The sequence below is a fragment of the Seriola aureovittata genome, chromosome 3, assembly GCF_021018895.1.
Source record: "Seriola aureovittata isolate HTS-2021-v1 ecotype China chromosome 3, ASM2101889v1, whole genome shotgun sequence".
In the NCBI taxonomy this organism is placed as follows: Eukaryota; Metazoa; Chordata; class Actinopteri; order Carangiformes; family Carangidae; genus Seriola; species Seriola aureovittata.
In genome coordinates, this window is record NC_079366.1 from 2730706 (window position 1) to 2754689 (window position 23984).

Consider the following 23984-nt stretch of genomic DNA (forward strand, 5'->3'; position numbering starts at 1 on the left):
ATAATTATTCATGTCCACATATACCATATACACAACAAGACGATCTCCACCAGCTCTGACTGAGAATCACTGACCGTATCACACACACACACACACACACACACACACACACACACAGACACACACACACACACAGTGAAGAGATCCTGGGGCCCATCTGCCTCCATCGTGCTGCAGTGTGATGGACTGAGCAGGTTTGAGAGGATCTGGATCTGTGTTAATTACATCACGATCCACTTCCTGTCAGTATCCAGCAGCTTCACAGCCACTGAAGAGGAGCAGTCCAACAATCAACAACCCCATCAACTGTCTGTACAAAAGAGATCACTGTGTCACTGCATGAGGCAAATGGTCACACTAGACACCAACTTGCTCCCAATAAATGCACATCTGTCACACAGTTCAGAACCTAATAAATGCCTCTTTTTTTTTCAAAATAAAACTACACATTGTAATGATCTCAGCAAAGGAGAAATTCTCATGAAACAAAACTTAAAGCAGCAGAGCGTTTGGGTTTGATTTCTGTCTCCACAGTTAATACAGCGGAACAACAATTCAACAGAAGCATTGTGGTGGTGGCTGCTCCGGATTGATCCAAACAACGTGTTATTTTCTCCATAAATGAGTGAAAGTAGAGCGTTCACCAGCCTCACCTGTAAAAAGCCAGATCAGTGTCAATTTAAACAGCTCAGAGTTGTAGGAATTAGGCCAGCAGTTTCCCATGAGCCCAGTCTTTAGGATGAGCTGTATATATCCAGGATATATCTGTCTGGGCCCAGAGATCACACCTGACAGTTTTCCTATAAAGCGAGGCACCTGTTCCATCTGTACCTGCACAGTCAGAGCAGATCCTCTCATAGATGACTGTAAATGATCTTCTACTGTACCTTCACCGCCACTTCACACAGACTAATGCAAACAGCATACATTTTGCCAAGGGTGTGTATTTTTTGTGGAATTTTGGAATTTCAACCTCAGCTCCTGATATGTCTGTATTACACAATGTACACCGAATAGTTACACTCAGGACCTTAAGGATAAAAATGTCTTTAAGGTCCTGAATGTTTCTGCAAATCACTACTCCCCCCTTTTCACACAAACTTTCACCCACACGTCGCAGGACTTCACACTCAATACAATATAAATTATTAAAACTTACAGGTGCAGTATTTGTGTATATGAGTGACAGTAGGGTATTGAGCTTCAAAGTTGTCTACAATTGTGTGTAAATAAACGAAAATTTGAAGTATCACTGGTTCGATTTGATGATCGATCAGCTCTCTGAATCACCTGAATTGAACAACAGTCATCATCAATATGTTAAACATGCTCGTCTAACGTCACGCCTGTGTCTGTGTGTGTGTTTAGGCTGTAAGGAGTGCTGTGAGCGGTGTGTGGGCAGTCTGCCCTGGGCCTCTCTCATAGCTACCATCCTCCTCTACATGGGCGTGGCCTTGTTCTGCGGGTGTGGCCATGAGGCTCTGAGCGGCACCGTCACCATCCTGCAGAACTACTTTGAAGTCATCAGAGCTCCGGGGGAGACGCTGGATGTGTTCACCATGTGAGTCACGTTTTACCTTCATTTCTCTTCAGCTGTGGGTTTTCTTTTTGTAGATTTCAAAATGCATTAACTCACATTAGACTGATGCCACAAGTCACAAGCTGAGTTCCTGAGAAAATCAACTTTCACAGACCTGAGATCTGCTGAATATAATCCATCACAGCAGTAAATGAGTGTTAGCAGAGAACACAGGAAAACACCCACAACAACATAACCACTACCATCCACAGTCCTGAGGATGCAACGATGTCATTTCCTCCGACTGCTAGCAGAGCCCCTATCATCTGATGAGCAGCTTAAGCAGCGTCCTGGCAGATAAACATGTGGCAGCACAATAGGCTTCCCCCTTTAAGGCTTTAGCTAGTGGGCTTATCCCTCATGACACTTTAGTCCACACCCACCTACACCGTGGTCCTCACCCTCGCCGAGTCCGGCCAATCAGCTCCTGGTCTTCTGCAGCTTCCAGGCAGAATCTGACAGACTGTGAGACGAGGCTTCACCTGAAAACCGTCTGAGTCTGGCGTTTCAGACGAGCCGCATTATGAGCTTTGTGACGGACTCAGGCGTAGCTCTGTGTTGTCCCCTTGTTTCTGGCTGGCGCTCCCTGTTCCCGGGTAATTGAGAGGTCATTGTCTCAGTCTCTTCCCCGGCCTGCTGACTGACCTTTTCTTTTTGGTTCTGTATATTGTGTTTCAGGCATACACACACTCCTTACCGCTCGCTCACACGGACACTGCCAACATACTGACCTTTTATTTTACCTTTATATAACAAAATTCTTATTTCCAGTGGCAAAGGCAAGAGCCGCTTGGGGAAAAGGTTGTAAGAACTAAAAGGGTATAAAGTTAAAGACAGCAACACACAGAAGAAACATTACATAAAAGACACACAGTCGAAACATGAGCATGGGTAAGTGGCCAGCAGACGACGGCATCAGGTAAAAGTATCATGCACATGCAGCGAGATACAAACAGTAAATAAGAGGCACAGCGGTAATGGCTGAACAATCAAGCACAGCAAGAAACAACAAAACTAAATTGCAAAGCAAGAAGCAAGCAAGACAAAAAACCAAACCAGCAAAACAACAGCAGCAGAAACAAACAGGAAAAGCAAATAACAAAAATAAACTAACAGGGAAACAACAAAGCAAAAAAAAAAAAAACAAAGACACATGCATCAGAGGACAGAAAGCAGCTGATGGATGTTTGAATATGTGACTGGGTCATGAAACAGCTGCATGTGTCAGTGAGAGAGTCCATAATAAAGTCATTCAACACTGACTTGGGAACAAAATTGTCCAATTTTAAAGTTTTTTGCAGGTGGTTCCAGTTCATGACTGAGCAAGTCAACAAACAGTGTTTGTTTTGGGGCTTTCCAGCAGAAGGTGGTGAGCAGAGCGAGTGTTATGGGCAGCAGACAGGACCGGGAGGGTTCTGTATATGAGCGTAAACCAGTGAATGTTACGACGGGTGTGTAAGGACGGCCTGTTAACAGAGAGTGCAGTGGTGTGTTTTGAAAGGGGCATTTGTAGAAAGCAGGATAACAGAATGATCAAGCTTCTGAAGAAAACCTCACAGGCTTGATCTGTAAACAACATCAGCATGATCGAACACGGGAAGGACGGTCATCTGGATAAGAGTTCATTTAGCAGGGGCAGTGAAAGTGGAACGCATTCTGTATAAAAAGCTTCATTTTAATTTGACCTTAGACTGTAAACTGCTCATGTGATGTGAGGAAGACAGAGTGCTGTCTTGCCAGATACCCACGTATTTCTATTCAGTGACCTGGTCACAGAACAGCCACGTCAAGAGTAGAGATATTCAGTGGTGGAGGGGGCACCTCGGAAGTGTTAAGCTTCCAAGACCTGCAGACTACGAACCATAATCCATATTTATACTTTATTTGATTAAATCATTTGCCAAATGCACAGACTCTTGTGTGGTCTCCCGCTTTGTCACACACTGGTGAGCTAGGTTGTGACAAAATGGGGGCTCTCTGCCATCTTTGTTTCCGTGTGTGCTCCGATCCTGAGAAAACTTTTGGATTGGTGCTAGTATCGGGAGGCCGCACGGTCTAGACTGTTTGTTATTGGTTGAGATAGTGAATAGCTGGTCTGTGTATACATGAGTTAGGTCTGTTAAGTCTGGTTAGTCACCATGTTGATGTACAGATTTGTTGCTGATGAGCTCAGTAAAACCACCAGTAGCATCCTCAACCTGTGTGCCTGCATCACAACATGGCAGCAGCTGATTTACAGGAATGTCTGGCTGCGTCTCCCTTAGGTGCGCGCTCAGCGCTCCTCTGATTACCGGCAAGACACCCTGCCAGCCGCCCGCAGCTGCATCTCGCCCCGCTGCTCGAGCAGGGGCTTGAGCTTGTCTCATGTCCACGACAGCTGCAGGCATCCAGAAAAATGCGGGCCCGCTTCTTAAGAGCATTGCTGAGAGTGGTGGTGCGTGTGGTTAATGCACAGCTGTATGGACAGGCTGATCAAGGTTACACAATGCAGTTCGACCCCCTCCCACAGTCCGGCAGGATTCTGGAAACAGTCCTGTCAACCCAGGACCCCTCACTCTTCAACCAGAGCTGCAGGAACTTTCCATGGTTCCCCAGACAGAGGAAAATCTCCTCATTTCCCGGCTCAGAGAAAGACGAGTGGGTCGAGACTCGTCCTCCATTTATCACTGTTCAACAAATCCAGAATGGAAATGCCGTCTCACATGTTGACAGTCGGACCGGTGCTGGAATGTGTTCACCAGCACAACTGGTTCACTTCCATAGATCTATAAAACTCGCATTTTCGCGTCTCCATCCTGAAAAACAGGAAATCGTTGTGCTTCTTGTTCCAGGGGATTCAGCACCAGTACAATCACCTGCCACTCCACCCACGTTTTGTGTGGAGACGGCTGCGCAACCATCACGCGGGGTGGGGATGAGAGTGGTGTTTTACCTGAACGACTGCTGATGCTGCCTGCTGATTACAGATGAGGATACTGCTAACTGATTGTTGAACCTTTTTACTGTGTGATGGTGACATGGCTGCTGCAGAATCAACGTCCTGGGGGGGGGGGGGGGGGGGGGGGTCGACGGGGGAACTGGAGCTTCCGGATCCACTGGAGGTGGATTTGTTTGTTTGTCCGTGCCTGCAGTGGCCGTCATAAGGCCGCCCGTGGGAAACGTCTGCATCAGGAGCTCGCTCTCTGTCAGGCAGGAATGGGCCTCTCTCTGGATTCTGTGTGCAGTATCCCCATAGTGTCCCCTGCCTCACATGCTCTCTCTCCTCCAGCTGCTGCTGGACAGGGATTTTAAAACATTCGCTGCCAGTATTTTGTCATCAGGGCTTTGGTGACAGATCAGTGTTTAGTCACCCTCTGATGAAACATTTCCAGCGTCATGCAGTAGAGTTTAGCGCTGGTTTTACTCGCGCCGGCTAACGCCCCCCTTAAAGTCCTGGATCGGGTTCCAGTTCAGTGTCTGTCCATCACAACAGCTCTCCTCTAATGTCTGCAGAGAGTCAGTGATATATCTGCCCTCTCTGTGGGGCCTTCACGCCTCAGGATGCAAAGGGACGGCAGCTCAGCTCTTTGTGTGCGCTGCTCTGCCATGTTGTGTGAACGGCTGCATTTCACTGTTCCCCGTGTGTGCGCCACATTGCCTGTCACACTGGCTGTGTGAAGCTGTTTCACGGGCATATCACTGTTCTGGGTCGGATCCCTGGAGAGTATGAGGGTGTACTCCAACAGGGGAATATCATCCTCTGTGGCTCTGCACAGTGACAGTGGAAGACGTTTCTTGGTCTTCCCTCGGCTCTTTCATCTGTTTTTAACTGTTAGACGTCTCTTGTTTCTTTATGACTTACTCTGAACTGAGAGTGATCAATACTGGATGTTTTTGATGTGCGCTCTCCCTCCTGCTTGTCTGTGTGTGGAGACTCACTTGAGTCTTGATCTGAAAGTGAAAAAAAGATCTAAAAGTGAAAAAATAAGATTTGCAACTGATAACAAACCTCAAATATCAAAAATATACAGTATATTAGAAAGTGAAACATGCAAATAAATATTTAACCTGAAAAAAATTCTTCCTACACCTATTTTCGTTTTTTATCATTTTATTTCATTACTGTATTTTTCAAAGTTCAATATCAAAACTTGAACTTTCAGTTTCAAATTCTTTTCAATTACGAAACTACTGGCTCTAATTTGGCTCCATAAGCTGCTGGCTGAGCTGCTTGGTTCAATAGGCTTTTCCTACTGTCCTGCTGCAGGAGCCAGTGATAGATTAACAACATTATTCATTGGGTGCAGCTGTGCCTGACCGAGGTCAGAACCTCAGGTTGTAAAGACGCTCACACTGCCTCAACCTGTGGCCCTCCACCCCAGCCCCCCTCCCTCCACCCTCCAGTTGACCTCGTATGGCCTCTGACCTGTTTGGTGATTTAACTGAGGATACAAGTAACATTTCAAGATGATGCATGAAAATGAATAGAGCAAATGTGTGTGTGTGTGTGTGTGTGTGTGTGTGTGTGTGTGTGTGTGTTCTTTCCACAGTATCGACATCCTGAAGTACATCATCTACGGCCTTGCAGCTGGATTCTTTGTGTTTGGCGTCCTGCTGCTGGTCGAGGGCTTCTTCACCACCGGAGCCATCAGGGACCTGTACGGAGAGTTCAAGATCACCGCCTGTGGACGCTGCCTCACTGTGTTTGTAAGAAAACCTCACAACTCACACATTGATATTTGAAGCTGTATTACTATTCTATCAAATAAACAGGGTACTGACAGCAAGTTTTATCTAATTAAAGGACACACACACACTGTCCTGCTGCTGGACGTTCTCACTGGAGCACCAAACGTGTATTAATCCACCGTGAAGAATAGTCCCCAACAACTACACAGTTTCCTCCCCAAAACCAGTGTTTAAAGAACTCACTGAAATGCCTGAAAGACTGTATATTTGTGCTTAATTTTTTAAGATTCATGTGACTAATGTGCATGTAGCTGAGCTTTTACATTATCTGACCTACCATTATCTGGTTACCTGTTCTTTTATCCACCCAGTATAAAGAGCTGCTGGATATATGTGTTTAGCATCACCCTGGTTCCAGGGTTAGGGTTTGGGTCAGCACCTTGGTCAAGGTGATTAATGACAGAGGAAAGTTCTGATTCACAAACCTGTTTCAGTTGTAGACTTTTTCTCTGATCTTTGATTATTGGTCAGATATCGGATCATCTGAATGTTTATTGAGAAGCTTAGAGGTAAAATCACTGGTGGAGCTGTTAACAACAATAATGAAGGTTGCAGAGAAATATCGTTTTCTTGTATTTTACTATATAAATGACTCTGCACTTGCACTGGATGCAGTATTAGAGATGTCACCTGATCATATGTGTATATACTGACCTGCTGGGTGACTCCTCATGTGGTGTGCCTGTGTCTGCAGCTGATGTTCCTGGCCTACCTGTTCTTCCTGGTGTGGCTCGGAGTGACGGCGTTCACCGGTCTGCCCGTCTTCATGTACTTCAACGTCTGGTCCATGTGTCAGAACACCACCCTGGTGGAGGGAGCCAACCTGTGCCTGGACCTACGTCAGTTTGGTACGTGGTACATGAATCAGACACTGAATGTAATTTTCACAGAGGACTCAGGGGCTACTGAATTCAGTTTGGTGAACTTTGACCTGCTTTTTTGCCTCATTCATTTGCCTCCATGCTGCTGTGGGCTGAGAGGAGCTGTTACCTGACAACAGTTTGAAAAGAAAAATCTCTTTGTCCTCTCTCTGGGATTTATTAGAGAACCTGCTGATCTGCTACAGCACAGTGTCTGCTCTGCTGCTGAAATAGTGTCAGTTGGCCAGAGAGGTGGAATACAGCTCCTCATAATCCTGGATACCCGGTTTTCTCTGAATTGCTTGATTTCTGACAGAACGCACTCTGAGCATCCACCCACTTAGTGCAGGCGACTCAGCAATAATACCACACTGGCACACACGATGGAAAAACCTGTGAGGGCTCGAAAAACTGCCAAACTGCCAGGAGTGAGCCATGTGCTGTGAGGACAATAAAGAGCCCAGGTCGGGTACTGAGGAGGGAAGATTGATCTGAACCAGCTAGGACTGATGGTGGTTTAAAAGTCCATAGAGTATAAAGGTAGATGTCCATGTGTAGTTTGATTATAAAGCAGGTCTAGGTTCTATATTAATACTGTGAAAGTATTAAAGCGCTCAGTCTGCATAGAAATGCACACAGCCTGTATTCAGAAACTGAGCCTTAAAACCAGCCGTCAGGACTTCTGGAACTTTTTGATATCACAACAAAGCAGTCACCGCTCTCAGTCATGTACCAAGCCCCGCCCACCCGGGGCTTCCCATCTCAATGTAGTTTTTCATCTCTCTCAGGCTTCTCTCTAGAGCTCTAGTAACAACAGGTCTGAAAGCCAATCAGAAAAGAGGAGGGTCTGAGCCTCTCTTCTGATTGGCTGACTGTTGTCTGAGTGATCCAAAAAAAATATAGCAGATTTCAGGTAAACACTCAGAGAAACCAAATCCTGGTTGGATGGTGGGTCCAGGTGGGCGGGGCTTGGTGACTGTTTTGTTGTGACATCACAAAGTTCCAGAAGTCCTGACGGCTGGTTTTAAGGCTCAGTTTCTGAATACAGGCTGTGTGCATTTCTCTGTGGACTGAGGCTTTGATACTTTCACAGTATTACTATAGAACCTAGGCCTGCTTTATAATCAAACTACACATGGACATCTGCCTTTTTCGTCTATATGGGAGCTTGAAATAGACTGAAAATCTATTATTATTAGTGCATAGTCACTGGGTGTATTGCAGTATTAACAGTAGAGAGTGTTGGTAATAAGAACACAGTGATTTATGGTTCAATATCTATCACTGCTGACACGTTTACAGTCCTCACTGTCCTCCAACCAGATACTGTAGTGGTTGTGTATGATTTTACCTGGTGCCGTCACCGCACTGTCCACCATGTTCTCCACATTCAACCAACAGACACAGAAAGAGGCATACACCTGCAGTGCTGCCATCTACTGTCCAAACCCACAAACTGCACCTGCTAAATAAAATGATTACCGTGTCCACTGGACATTTCTCATTTACAATATTTCACATAAAACCACTGGTTCATAAAGACCTGGATTCAACAGTCCCACCAGCAGCGCCCTGTGGTCATACTGAGCAGTTCATTCATCAGCCTTCGTACCGCAGGTGGATGAGAAGCAGAGTGTTTGTGCTGATGATGTTATTTTCTTGTTAAGGAGCAGTGACCATCTCTGAGGAGAGGAAGGTGTGCACAGGGTCCGAGAAGTTCTTCAAGATGTGTGAATCCAACGAGGTGAGAGGGACCGGGAGGACCATGGTACAGATATGATGATCTGTGACTGCAACCTGAGAACTCTTAACTTCCACTCAAAATAACAATAATGTGCGTGCCTGTGTGTGTGTGTGTGTGTGTGTGTGTGTGTGTGTATGTGTGTGTGTGTGTGTGTTGCAGCTGGATTTGACCTTCCATCTGTTTGTGTGCGCGCTGGCAGGAGCAGGAGCTGCTGTCATCGCCATGGTGAGAGCCTTTATTTTTACATCTGATTGGCTGTGGGGCTGGGGCTGACCTGCAACCTGTGGGGGAAGTTTACAGCAGGATAAACGCACCAGTCTCTTCTTCTGCTCTCTAATATAAACCTCTAGTATTTTACTGTGTTCATCCACATTTTCTGTCTTCAGGGGGTTTTCACTTTATTACACATTATACATTAGACAAGCAAATTATAGAAGCAGGCCTCAGAGAGAGTGAGAGAGAGAGGAATACAGAGAGAGAGAGAAAAGAGAGAAAGAGAGATACACAGAATGAGAGAGAGAGAGAAAGAGGGATACAGAGAGAGAGAAAAGAGAGAGAGAGGGATACATAGAGAGAGAGAGAGAGAAAAGAGAGAGAGAGAGAGAGAGAGAGAAAAAAAAAGAGAGAGAGAGAGAGTGCAGTAACACAGACGATGAGTCACCAGGCTGCTCATGTATCTGAGGTGGGGAGAGGACCACTGCTGTCACATGATGTATCTCTGTCTCCTGTCCACCAAAGAGCAGGACAGTCACATACATCCATCTGTTTTTTGTAACTGCTTGTCCCTGCCCAGTCACGGGGGGTGGGGGGGTGGAGTCTATCCAAAAACACTCTCCATCTCCCCCGGTTTGATTCAAGCTCCAACAGTGAGGAGCAGTGGTGAACGCTGAAAGGATGTCCTCATGAGGGATCTGTGGAAGATGAAGTCAAAAAATAAAAATAAGTGTCCTGAATTTGGTCATCATGGGGCAACAGAGCTCAGCAAGCTGCTGCTAGAAATCAGTGCTTCTTGCTTCCGTGAGCTACACTCATCCTACACTGGTTCTGACTAACTCGTTTATATACGACATTTTAATTTCATTCAAATTTTAACCTGCAATATCAGATCTGTGGCCACATGGGGGCAGCAGAGACAAGCTGTAAGCAGCAGCCTAACATTACCATCACCACTCAGAGGTGTCTCGACTCTGAGCTTTGTTCTAGTCCCCAGTATGAGGAACACATCTGGACCTTTAACTGCTGACTGATGTCACACTGTGGGTTTCACTGAGAACAGCTGAGACCAAACGCAGCTCTATGAGAGCAGAGAGAGTGAGTCACGATGAGCTGAAATATCTTGTCAGTGACTGATCCGTTTTCAATAGAAGAACTGATCTGATCTGATCATAGATCATAGTGTTCAGGTATCTCAAACGATATTGTCCCACAGTGCAATTCACTTAGGTCAGCTTCCTAAGTGCATTGCACCTTGGGACAATATTGTGTGTGGTGGCGAGACAGTGACTGGAAGATCTACACCAGTGGTTCCCAACCTGTGGCCCGGGGCCCACTGGTGGTCCACAAAGGTGTTGCAAATGGGCCAACACATCAAGATGAGAAGATCATGAAAAGATGCAATTATATTAAAAAAATTATATAAATATAAATAATGTTTCTAAATGTTTAAAAACTCATCATATGCTTGTTTTCTATCTCAGTCTGATGGCAAAAACTGGAGAAACTAAACTGATAGCATCAGAAAGAATTAAAATTAAAGAGTCCAGGCAGATGATTATAACCAGTAACAACACTTTATAAAATCAGTGGTAAAGTTCAGTGACACAGGACAGGACGTCTCCAGCAGCTGGGAGCTGAGCTGTCTAACATTTCCTCAGCTTGTTTCTCTGATAACTTCAGATCCAGGCGTCCGACCACTAAAATCCTTCATCTGGTTCAAATATAGAATTGATTGATACATTAAAATAAAGAGTGCTCTGAGAACGTATTATTTAGCCTCCGTACTGTCATGGTCTGATGTAGGCCATGAGTTGGAGAAGGTCGGAACCACTCGTCTAGAAGTGTTTTGATGACATTTAGTCTCTGGTTCATTGGCAGCAGCCGGTTTGACTGTTGCATCATTTCCTGTTTGTAGAAAACAGGAAAGTTCATTGTTTTTTGTTTGTTTGTTTTCTACAAAAGCAGCAAAGGCAGTGAAGACTGAGCATCGGTATAAAATACTGGTCTGGTGTGGTTTGTGTACCCCCCTCCCCCAGGTCCACTTCCTGATGGCTCTAGCTGCTAACTGGGGCTACTTGAAGGACGCCAGCCGGATGCAGAAGTACGAGGACATCAAGTCGAAGGAGGAGCAGGAGCTGCACGACATCCACTCTACACGCTCCAAAGAACGCCTCAACGCTTACACATAAACACATCGCTCCGAGAAACGACATGCACACACACCTGTCAGACACATAAGATGATACACCCACACACACACACTCTCTCTCTCACACACACACAAAGTGGCAGACACCATAAACACAAGTGAAAAAAATAACACAAGCACACACATGAAGACACGAGCAGGCAGAAATGATGAACACACAGACACCATCATCATCCTCATGTCAGCATTTGATCACTGGCTCCGGGGGTCCATGCTAACACGTTAGCATCCTGTATGTGGGTTTGCTCCACACACTTGACTCCTGACACCTGCCTTAAAGTGACAGGAAACATTCAGCACATGCTCAGCAAAGGCCCCCCCCCCCAAACCCACCCCTTAACCCTTAACCCCCAGCATCCTCAGCACCCAGAAATACAACTGGTTAGCTGTGTCAAAACTAGCTGACTAGTTCAAAATTGCAGTAAAATCTGTTCTCAGTACAGAACATGTGAGTGAACATTAAAACCAAAAACTAACGAGGCGAACCCAAAGAAATGTTCTGTGTTTGATTAGAATCACCTGATTAAAAGTTCCTGTGTCAGGGTCAGTCATGTGACACAGTACGCCGCTGAGAGCCACATGACAATCTGAAGCCAACAATCTGCAGCGGACACAGGGATGGGTTTGGTTTCTATGAGCTCATCATTTAACAGCCTCAGTACACACACAGACGCACACACACACACACACACACACACTAGATGTGGCTGAATGGTCGGTGTTTCGCAGGTGGTGTTGGTATGATGGTTACGCTGTGTCATGTCGTTTCACCACTTTCTGATGATGGTGTTACGGAGAAATATGTCCCAGAGGAAACGTGTACCTCCCAGGTATATATGGGTAGCTTTGCTCCCCTCCCCTTTTCCCACCTTTTTCACCCTCCACACCACCGCCACCACCACCACCCTCCTCTTCCTCCTCCTCCTCTCCCTCCCTCCCCCTTCCTCCTCTCCCTCCCCTCTGTGACCTCTTCATCTGGAGCCCAGTTTCAGTAGTTGTTCCACACACAGGCAGCATGGTGGTCGCTTGATTATTAATCAGGTTCAATAGTTAACTGTAACAATGATAATTAGATCATATATTGATTGATAAATTGATGTCACAAATAAATCCTCTTCATCCTGTTATATCTCTGCTGTATGTCACACGTCAGGCGTCTGTTCAGAGAAGTTATTAAAACAACTATCGAAGCAGGACTCTGCAACCCCACCCCACCCAACCCCACCCCACCTCCACCCCCACCCCTCCAGTTTGTATAAACTTGTAACTGTCCTCAGACACAGCACATCTTAACAGCACAAAGTCTTTTTAACGTGTCCTGTTGAATGATGGTTTTTTTTCTCACACATTTTTATCAGTATTGTTTCTGTGTAATTTTAGCGTTGGGGGGATTTAAAGAGGGAGGGGGGGGTTGAATCACTTTTACATTTTCATGTAATGATTCTGTATTTCAGTGGATCTGCACACACACACACACACACACACACACACACACACACACACACAGGTGTCTCCATCCAGCAGTCATCAGGTTGAGTTGTGTCCTCCTTCTCTTTTCTCTCCATCCTGATGTCACCAAACCATCGACACCAACACTAAGCTGGTCACTGGTGGACTGAGGGATACTGGGATCTGCGAGTGGTGTTACTGGGATCTGAGGGTGGTGTTACTGGTGGTGCATGAAGTGGCTTCACTGAAGGATGAGGATATGCAGGGAGAGTTTGGTTGTGTATGTGAGGGGGGTTGACGTGGACGGGTGGAGAGATGGAGCAGTGGGACGAGAGGATTAAAGTAGAAGGTGCTGAAGGAAGCAGCTCCACTGTTACTGCTGATGACCAGGATGAATGAAGATGTTTCAGCCAATAAGCTTGTGGATTCAGAGCTGGTTACTTTACTGGGTCGGGTTATGGGCTCCAGTTCAGACCTTTAGGTGCTTTCATTTTGTTTTATTTGGATGCAACTTTACAGAATCCTCAGAAATCCGCTCAGACTGGATCTTACCTTTATTTAAACTTGCTGCAGATTTGTCTGCGGGTGATGTTGATCCCACTGGAGTGATGTGAAAGAGTCCGTCACCAGCATCAGGGACGTTATGTTTGTGTTGTAGGGTTGTGTTGAGCTGTCAGAGGAAGGTGAGTGTGTGACTCTCTACCTGCCAGTAGAGACAGAGAGGGTTCAGCCTGTGCTCAGGGTGAGCACTGTACTGATGATGAAGGTGATGATGACGATAGTGGTGATGACACTGGTTTGATTTCATGAAACTACCAGCACACACACACACACACACACACACACAAACACACAGACACACAGACACACAGACACACACACACTCCACCACACCATCACTCTGAGCCATAACTCTTTGCTCTTTTCCTTCAACATCATTTCACTGTTTATGATCAACTTTGAAACTTTTTAAATGTGAATCATTTAATTACAAACAGATGTGTTTTCTTTTCTGTTGTGGTGGTCAGTCTGAGCCGCACCCACATCAGCTCTGTATAAAGATATACATATATGTGAAACCATTGAGGTGAACAGCCTGGGGCCTGGGTTCCTATTGGTCACTGAGTCTGAAGGAGGCGGGTCCTGAGCCTCAGCTTCCTGCCAAAGCTGTACTTACACACACGATGATGTCAGAGCGTCAGGTGTCTCTGTTGTCACATGCTTGTGGATCTATTGGCTGATTTAAAGAGAGTTTGGTAAAATATAAAATATACAAGAGTCAGCTGTAAAAGAGGTTTCCCATATCAACAAGCAGTGTCATGTAAACACAGTGTGATCTCAACACTGAGCCGTCACACGTCTGACGACGACACAAACAGAGTCTGAATCTGTTCCTCTGTGTCGTGTAGATGCAGCTGACTTTGACACAGACCATCAGTGTGGACGGGCGGGGGGGGTCTCCTCCAGACTCGTGTCCTGTTCAGGGAGGTCTCGGCTGCATACAGTCAGTATTTTTAAGGGTCTAGTTTTACAGTAACAGTATTCTGTCATTTCATTGCCTGACAATGGGTGTCTTGTCAGTGTTTTTAACCTCAGATAAAAGAAAAAAAATGTTTTTTTGTGCACTTATTGACCATTGTGAGCTCTCTCTCTCTTATTCTTGGTGTGAGTACATTGAGGTCCCCTCTGTGGGACCTGTGTATAGTCTTGCAGCATTGGTTATAACCTGAAGAAATATCAAAGATGAAAATAAATGAATTCATAATGAAGATAATCTTATACTAGTTTAAAAAAAGAAAAAAAAAAGACAGTGACTCTAGTTGTTGTTTGTGGCATGGTTATGCATTCAATGGTCATAATTTTAATGATTAAAACTGAACAAAAAAAAAATTATCCTTTCCCACTGTCACTGTTCTGCTCCTTCTCTTTTTTTGCCACTCTTCAGTGTGCAGTGTTGCTAATGGTGTTGCTAAGCTAGCTCGCTCGCTCAGTCGTTTACCACCAGAGCAATATGTTGTAGCAGTTTGACCACGTCAAGATGTGAACATGAAATCCATCCCTGTGAAATGCCGGCATTCAAGTGCATGAGTCTATGATTGAGTCTTCAGTGGTATGATCATGGTGTTCGTTGTTGTCTGATCTGCAGATGTGATGTAATGTATTGCTCTGGCCTTCATCGTCCTTCATCCTCCACTGCTCACGCCATCCTCCTCCTCCTCTGCCTCACACCACAGCTCCTGGCGTCCGTCTGATCACCTCATCTGGATTCAAAAGTGACTTCCTGTGTTGTAGAGCTTGAGACAACACGCATGTGTACACACAGCAGTCACTGATGCTTAAGTGAGGCTTCATGTAACCTAGCAACAGGCAGCCAAGAACACCGTATGTGACGATAACAAGGAAAGATATTATTCAAGCTGCTTCCACAGCAGATTGAGAAATGCAGAGAAGAAGAGTGAGACTGCTGCCACACAGATAGGCCTGAACACCATGCTCTTTATCAGGTGGTGGATGAGGTCTGAACCAGAATTTAAGACTCAGTGTCTAAGGAGCCACAGGATCCAGCTGCTGTGTGAGCAGGAGGAGGATGTGAGCTGCTCCTCTCCATCTGTCTCCTTCTTTACGTTCTGACCCATGTCCTTCTGGTCTCTGACCACAGCTGAACCTGGAGTCACCTCCCCCCCCCCCACCATCCTGAGCACACACACACGTGACAGGACTGAGAGAGGTGAGCATGAGACCTGGTTCCTGAGCCTAAGTGACACAGATCTGGTCTCTGAGCTTGTTGACACAGACCTGGTCTCTGAGCCTCTGTGAGACAGATCTGGTCTCTGACACAGACCTGGTCTTTAAGCCTCTGTGAGACAGATCTGGTCTCTGACACAGACCTGGTCTTTAAGCCTCTGTGAGACAGATCTGGTCTCTGACACAGACCTGGTCTTTAAGCCTCTGTGAGAGAGATCTGGTCTCTGACACAGACCTGGTCTTTAAGCCTCTGTGAGAGAGATCTGGTCTCTGACACAGACCTGGTCTTTAAGCCTCTGTGAGAGAGATCTGGTCTCTGACACAGACCTGGTCTTTAAGCCTCTGTGAGAGAGATCTGGTCTCTGACACAGACCTGGTCTTTAAGCCTCTGTGAGACAGATCTGGTCTCTGCAGATGCGGAGGCTCAGCCCTGTGTCCCAGCAGGAAAAACCAGGTTCAGGTCTGGTCCGTGACTAAAATCTGTCACCTGGAACATCCTGTTGTCAGATCACCGTCAGCTCGGACATGTGGGACGTGGAGCAGCTTCTTCTGTTCCTCCATGACGGTCTGGACTTTTTGTATTTTGCTCTGGTTGCTTAGTAACAGGCTTTATCAGACTCACTCCTCCATTTTTGTACATATCTGTGCCAACAGCTTGGGCAGACAGTGGCTTTTTTATTTGTAAAGACATGAACTTGCTTGCATATATAAATAAAACAAAATAATACACTTGTGTACTTGTTAATAAGGGAATACTGTGAGTTGTGTCTTCATTTCACCGGGTGTCTGAAAGCCTTTGATCTGTTGATTATGACAAAGGATCAATAAGGTAAGTGCTATCACAGTGATGATAAAACATGAATATATAAAGACTCTACTTGTCCTGGCTCCAGGTTTGTGAAACTGTTTTTTCAACCACTTTCAAAATCTCAGAAGAAACTCACTCATTCATCAGCTGCAACTTCAAATCACAGCCAAGTATCTACACTGAACAAAAACAGAAATGCAACACTTTTGTTTTTGCTTCCATTTTTCATGAGTAGCACCCACCAACCAAAATCAGGAAAACATGACTCATATTATGTGGTGTGCTAATATTGTTATGGAGAGCAAAGAGAAGGGAAAGAGTTTTTAGAGACCGCAGCCATTTTATCCAAATCAGATTTTTATTGTGGTAAATGGAGCTCAGCGATTGGATATTAATTGAATTAATTTACCCAGAATTCATGCATTTATTTATTCATACACATAAAACATTACGAATGCATTGTATATAATTGTATTTGATGAAGTGGATGTGCAGGTGAGGTAAGAACCCCATGTAGGGTTTTTATCAAAACCTCACCTCAACACAAAACCTGTCCTTTGCTGAGATCATCCCTCCACCTGACAGGTGTGACATATCCAGATGCTGATTACACAGCATGACTGTTACACAGGTGTGTCCTGGGCTGGTCACAATAAAAGGAACCTTCTTCTTTTTTTTTTTAAATGTGCAGTTTCATCACAGAACACAAAGCCACACATGTTGCATGTGTTGAGAGAGCGTGCACTTGGCTTGTTTAACGAATGGTCGTGATGGCGATGGGCTCTCTTCACTGGGGCCAAACCTCTGCTGCTAAGGCAACAACATAAGGCAAAGGTAAGGCAACAATAGCCTATTTGTAATATTTCCATTCGGCCATTGGCAGTTACATTAGACCTAATCCCATACTAACAAGAAAACCAGTAGATGCGGAAATAACCTTTTTTATCATGTTGTTTGTAGTTCTGTCACATGGAAGCAAGCTGTGATTGTTACATAATCACACATCCAACATATGGTCTCCAAGCTTTTTATCAGGGATTTTGTGTCATCTTTCTCGGTCTTCCGATGTTTGTATCCCAGAAGCCTTTGCCTTCTCTCTTGTTTTCTCTTTGTGATTAGGACAGTTCTTGAGAAAATGTCCTTGCTGGGGAAGGTGAGCAGGAAAACCACTGCTGGTACTTGGCCTAGGTGTTGGGACAGTGGCATCCCATCAAACCCCCTTGTCCTAATTGCCTCCCACCCTGAGGACACACCAGGGCCAAGTGAGGAGGAGGGGAGGAGGAGGAAAGCCACTCAACAGCAACAGGAGAGAGAAAGAGAGACAGAGAGATGACGAGCTGTCACAGCTCATCGAAGACGACATGAGGCTGCAGAGAGACTCAGAGGGGAGGACGGACAGACTGTACATGAGAGAAACACACTGGTCAAAAGATGAATAAAAGAAAATATAATATATAAAATGAATCAATTAAAGCAAAGTTTGTTGAACACAATATTAATAACTATCTGTACAACTATTTACAAAAAAAAAACATACAAAAATACATTTACAACATTTAATCAATGGGTAAAAACTCTAAAGCTAACAAATCTAAAATACATTCAACTATAAACTTTAAAAATTATTATTATTATCATTATTGTTATTATTTGGGTTGTTCAGCTGAGCAGGGAGCTAACATTAGCATTCACATACACTGTACATACACTGTAGATACTTGACACAATCTAATGTAATGTAATGTTTACATTTACGGGGATAAGGATCTACGCCATTGCTCATAAAGTTGGCATAAAATATTTTTTTCGTCTTTTCATGAAATGATTGTGACAATGTGATTTATTCTTGACAGATAAAGTGTATATCTTCTCAAAATTTTGGTAGTCAATCTCTTCCAAACATATCAAAATGAAAATGAAACCACAATTAATTGAAACTGAATTGAAATTAAACTGAAAACAAAATTATTCCAACTTTATGGGCAACAGTGTATAAATGTTTCAGCCCCCTGGACTGTTGTTTTTTACCTCTTTTGGGAGGGTCCAAGTTTTAATCAGGGGGGTCATAAGATGTGAAGCTATCATGTTAATGTAATTAATTTGTAGATGGAGTCTTTGATTAACTCAGGATGATATAGAGTTACAAGAGGTCTGATGTAACTGCACCATGTGACCTGACACTATCCACTGAACTTCAACACATCCTGGATGCTCGGTCAGATTTACCTATTAGACGCCCTGAGGCTGAAAAGCTGCGGCGCCCCTATAAAAATGATGGTAATATGATGATAATGACGATGATGAATATAATACAATATATGAGCACATCGTGTCAGACATGTGCTCCTGAGGAGAAGAGGGCCGGTTCACTGAGTCAGGTTTATTCTTCAGTCAAAAATGAATGGAAATGTTTTCACACAGTTAGAGTACAGAGAGGAACAGGTCACATCAGACTGCTTTGATATAAGCCACTAAATGATGCCCAGGTTTTCATAGATGACATCCTCTTGACAGTGGTCTGTTGTTGTGGTTGTGTTGCCACTAACAGACAGAGAGGTGGAGCAGGATGGGGTGGAGGGACCAGGTGACGGAGCTGGTTTGCAGACATGAGCATACAGCTGGGCGAACGGGTCCGGTTTGCTGTCAGTGTTGCGGGTCACCTGTTCCCTCTCACTCAGGGGCTCAGTGTAAATGGGTTCAACATCTTTGCTCTTCGCTAGTTTACTCTGCGCCGGACGGAGCCGGTCGTACACCTCTGAGTAGACTGAGTCTGGGTGATCGGAGGTGAAGCTGGGGTGAGGACTGGAGGAGGGCGGAGCTGTGGAGACGGGTTCTCTTGAAGTGGGGGGTTCGAGCGGAAGAACGCTTGCAGGGTCTACGTACTGAGCTGTGGACGGCTGTAGTCTTGCTACAGACTGGATGCAGTCAGCCGGGTCAGCGTACACAACGTCTGATTGGCCGCTGTGATGACCTCCAGGGGTGGTGTTGTGTGTGGGGACCAGTGGGAGAGGCATGAGGGTGATGGGAGCTGGCTGTGACTGAGCAGACAGCCCTTCTGGAGCGGGACTTTTCCTCTCCTCTGTCCTCACGCTAGTCACATCAGGAACTTTGGGGAGGGGGGAATGAGACCGTATGATGGCTGGGTTACCTTTCTCACCCTCCTGGTTCTGGCTACCTGCAGCAGCTGACGTCTTCTGTTTGATGGTGCTCTGAATCAGGGAGAATATTTTCTCGGCCTGCTGAGTCTCAAAGGTGAACGTTCCAGGACCAGAGTCACAGCGTCTGCCCGCCTCGATGGTTAAAGCCAGCTGATCAGAAAACACAGACAAGCAGTTACAGTGTGTTCCTGTAATAACTGCTGCAGTGAGAAGATGAGAGACACTCACCTTATCTTTTCCATATCGTCTCAGCAGCTCATATGGCCACTCTCTCACAGCGCTCTTCTTCTGTCCCTCTCTGAGCAGCAATGCCTCTCGTCCCACCTGCAGCCAGTAGGACCCCTGCAGGCCACAACGTATCGCTGCATCCGTCCTCTGGACCACCACCCAGAACTCTGAGGCTGAGCCGAGAGAAGAGTATATTCTCTGAATCACTGTGCAGTCCTTTCAATGTCATTTTACTAAAGGATCCTTAAGACACTGCAGTTAGTTCTTCACAGTAATCTTATCATATAGTCTAAAGGTATATGTCCATGTGTTGTTTGATTATAAAGCAGGTCTAGGTTCTATATTAATACTGTGAAAGTATCAAAGTGAAAGAAGATGTAAAACTACATTGAGATGGTTTTTAAAACCATAAATATATCTTCTTATGGATCAACACTTCAATAGAACACATGAGAAGAGGAAAATATGGAGCTGTAAAAAATGTTTCTTCTGATGCATGTGGTGAGTCCATAGGCTTTTCTCCAGCTACACCTTCAGTCAAAGACATAAGATTTAGAAAACATCAAACACACACAACCTGGAGGTTTGAAGTTGTAATTTCCACTTTTAAGGAGGATGGCGTCAAAACGAGAAATCCACAGGAAGCTTTTTAAATCCCTCCTGTCACATGATCTACTTTCCTGCTGTCCATCACTGGCTCAGTATACTCCAGAGAAAAACATGGAGAACGACACAGATTCAGTTTGACTCTGAGACCTTCAGTTTCATACAAGTACATTCTGAAGCTCATTATCTTCTTCTGTCACACTCCAACATTAGCAGAGCTGGAACGGAAGAGTTACCTTGGTCTGCTGAGGCATATATCTGGTTCTCCTCCATGTGGAGCTGCTGAGAGCCTGAGACGCCTCCTCTCTGACAGAGACGGATGAACGAGGAAGAGGAGAGCACAGCCGGAGTTTATTACATCAATGAATTTGAGACTGGAGACAATAATCGAGGCACTAAACTTTCTGGACTTCCTGTTCTCTCTCACCTGAAACGTGCTGTGACACAGTTTTTCCACCCAGTCCACACAGTCGTCTTTGAGTGCAGCAAACACCATGGTCCTGTCCTGGGTCTCCACACAGAAGGCGGACATGTTGTCCTGCAGCACAGACAACAGCCTGTAGTCTTCATTCAACCTCATACGTGTAAAGATTACAAAGCCGGACAAGCTCACCATGGGACACGCCTCGGCGTTCGGAGGGAGTCTGAGGACACTGATCAGCTCGGACAGTCGTACCACCTTCATCTTCCTGTCCCCCAGAGGCTGGTGGTGTCTCCTGACCCCAGTGCCATGATCACCTCCTGCCCCCCCTCCTGGAGGACACATGACAGACGGACAGGTTTCTTTTATATCTAATATCTAAGTGTTTTATATCAGAGAAGCAGACATAAGTGTCTGCTCTGAAATGATGACATTCAACCTGACTTGTAAAAACACCCGTTGAAGACCAGTTAACAGCATTTTTACAGCTTGGTGTTTATAAGTAGGAAAGCTGTAATGTTTCGTTGACTTCCTGGTCCCAGCCTGAGTACATATTCAAACAGGATAATACAGACGCCCTGAGTGGCCAGTGAAGAAAACTGTGAGGATTTGCTCTGGACACACACAAGACTCATGAGCACAAGCTCTGGACGGACTTAGCTACACCTCAGATGAACTCTCATAACCACAGTGGTTCATGTGGCAGTGCCTGGCTCTCGGGGGGCTGTCAGGTCTTATTGAGTGCTGTTGGAAACCATGCAGTGTAGCTTCTCTCTTTATATCTGGCTTCCCACTAACTGCAATGAACCAGACTCTGAGTTTGGAGCAACTCTTCTACCAAACCTCTGACAGTCACATCACATTTCACATTGGATTTAGGAAAAGATCACGATTTGGGTTAAAATAAGTACTTCCTCAACATTAGACAATCTTTGTTGTCATGGTTACAATAATAAAAACAAACGGTCATGGATAATAGAGACAATATAAACAGCTAGTTTCACATGGGAATCGAACACCGCTCTCTTGTGTCATATTCATCCATCCACCACAACCTCCTCCTGACGTGGACTTTGTCTCTCTTTATATTACGTCACTGCACTTTTCAATTTACTCCTGTCATAATTACTACGGCCACTAGATGTCGCCTAGCAACAAATCTAACGATGGACAGGAGGCAGTGGACTAAAAGGGATTCAGAACATTTTATTGGTCTGTCACAATGATCAGACTGACTGTAGTTGAACTCTGATCTACCAAACTTGCAAATAAGTGGTTTATACCATCTGGCGCCACTGGTGGTCGTTTAAAGGGTTATTCCACCTGTATAGTACAGAGACAAAGATAACAAAAGACGCATGAAGACCAATTAATGCAGCAGAGGCTTTTAGTCAGTAGTCATAGGTTGAGCTCCAAAAACACTCGATCCAACATTTCCCATAATGCAACTCAACAACAGTTTCATTAGACCTCCCACATCTTTAAAACTCCAGTTTGTAACTCAGGTTTTGTTGAAACGTGAAGTCTCAAGCCTCACGTGAAGTAACCCTGATTACATCACACTGAACTGCATGTGTAAAAGCAGTGGACTGCTCCTTTAAAACTGTCAGATCGTCTCACCGTTTGAGCTCATTGAACCGGAAGTTACTGTGTTCTCAGTGATTCATCTGGTCAAACCTTCAAAATAAGACCAGTGACAGAGAGTGGTAGAAGCAGATACTGTACCTCCCACACCCTGGATCTCCAGTCGACCCACTGCGCTGCTACTGGGAGGAAACAGAGACAACCACACTGGTTTCCATTTCTGATAAGAGACAGACACATGGTTAATGACAGAGGGACTAATAGTACTGATCACAATACAGATGTCAGTATGTAGATACACACATACACACATACACACATACACACCCTCAACCTGAACCTTTTCCTCATGAATGGGATCATCAGTTTCAGTATGACACAGAGGTAAACATTAGTCATCCATACAACCAGGTATAGACACCATGAGCCAGTCCTTTCAAAATAAAAGAGGGAACACGTGTTTGTGTGAGTTTTACAGAGCAGTTAAATAAGGATGATATTGTTATTCCCCTCATGTCCATGTCCCTCCTTCATGTCCAGGTTCTTTTACAGAACCGGTCCAGACTTTACAATATGATGACACAAGATGTCCCTGCTATACCTGAGTACCTGCAACCTGTGTGCTTCTCCCTGCCAACTTGTTCACCTGGTCTGCCTGTAAGCGAAGTGCTTCACTTCGTCAGCTTGTCTCACTGTGAGTTTGGGTCAACCTCTAGCACCAGCAGTAGGTGACAGATTAAGGATCATAGATTCAGTGCTGGGGTTAAACCTCACAGCAGCAGTGTGTGTAATGTCAGTCTGCACAGGAATGTGTGGTGGTGAAACAGTTGTGTTTGAACATGTTCACTTGGCTGATAACTTCTCTGCCAATGCTGAGGATCATTCCTTGAGAGAACTGTGGAATCTGGTTGTAACTGTATTAAATAAACCTGTGTTGAACGTCACCTGTTAATCTGATAAATCACAGTCATGAAGTATTATAATGACAGTATATATCTCTCTTATTTACTGTTTCTGCAGCTTCCTCTGAGTTTCATGTAATTATAATTACTACACTGTGCCAGAAAACAAAGTCCTGACACTAAACTGCTCACGACAGTAACTCACTAAACAAAAGGAGAACAGATGTTAATATCTCCGTACTCACTTTGCCAGATTTGTGTGGTTGGAGGTAAACCTCCCCTGTTTTGATGTAAGAGTCCATCTGGGAAGAAAATCCACCTCAGTCTTGGTCTTTGAAACTAATGTGAGGTTTTCTTTCTATTCCTCCTCCTGTGGGTTGAGACATGCCTACAGTGAGACGCACCTGAAATATGATCCTCGCCTAAAACATGTGCGCACACACACACACACACACACACACACACACACACAAGCGCACACACAGGTGTGTCATGAGGGGCAGAGTTCAGGACTAACCCAGTGGAACTCAGTGATGTCTATTTACATCTACAGCTACGTGTACATATTTTTATATCTACACAGAAACAAACAGTTTATTAATTGATTCATTCATTAATTGATTAAGATTCTGCAGAACCAACTAAAGGCCTGATTATCACAGTGAACACACAGTTAGCAGCTGCATTGGTAACTGAAGAAACTGAAGGTTCTCTGCTGAACCTCAGTGAAGACAGCTCTTCATGCAA

At 45.0% G+C, this 23984-nt stretch overlaps 2 protein-coding genes across 4 annotated transcripts in view; one reads left to right on the plus strand and one right to left on the minus strand.

Annotated features, from left to right (window-relative positions):
- gpm6ab (glycoprotein M6Ab) overlaps positions 1-16283 on the plus strand; it is a 29786-nt gene extending 13503 nt beyond the window's left edge. The window contains exons 2-7 of the mRNA XM_056372374.1: positions 1369-1561; positions 6109-6265; positions 7002-7155; positions 8835-8911; positions 9071-9136; positions 11164-16283. Of these exons, the coding sequence (XP_056228349.1) occupies positions 1369-1561; positions 6109-6265; positions 7002-7155; positions 8835-8911; positions 9071-9136; positions 11164-11316 (800 nt within the window). The 3' untranslated portion in view covers positions 11317-16283. The remainder of the gene's footprint in view (positions 1-1368; positions 1562-6108; positions 6266-7001; positions 7156-8834; positions 8912-9070; positions 9137-11163) is intronic.
- A 2520-nt stretch (positions 16284-18803) lies between these two features.
- On the minus strand, positions 18804-23572 carry dok1a (docking protein 1a). 3 transcript variants are annotated; one of them, XM_056369636.1, is made up of 7 exons: positions 23483-23572; positions 22477-22555; positions 20944-21083; positions 20758-20868; positions 20567-20636; positions 19725-19897; positions 18804-19646 (listed from the first exon to the last, which is right to left on the minus strand). In XM_056369636.1, exons 1-7 carry the CDS (start codon positions 23537-23539, stop codon positions 18810-18812), a joined length of 1467 nt encoding a protein of 488 aa, XP_056225611.1. In that variant the 5' UTR covers positions 23540-23572; the 3' UTR covers positions 18804-18809. The 3 variants fall into 3 exon arrangements, with proteins under 3 accessions (XP_056225611.1, XP_056225604.1, XP_056225617.1); XM_056369629.1 differs by having other exon boundaries at positions 20758-21083; XM_056369642.1 differs by having other exon boundaries at positions 20758-21083; positions 22372-22555; positions 23483-23492.
- Positions 23573-23984: the final 412 nt, after the last annotated feature.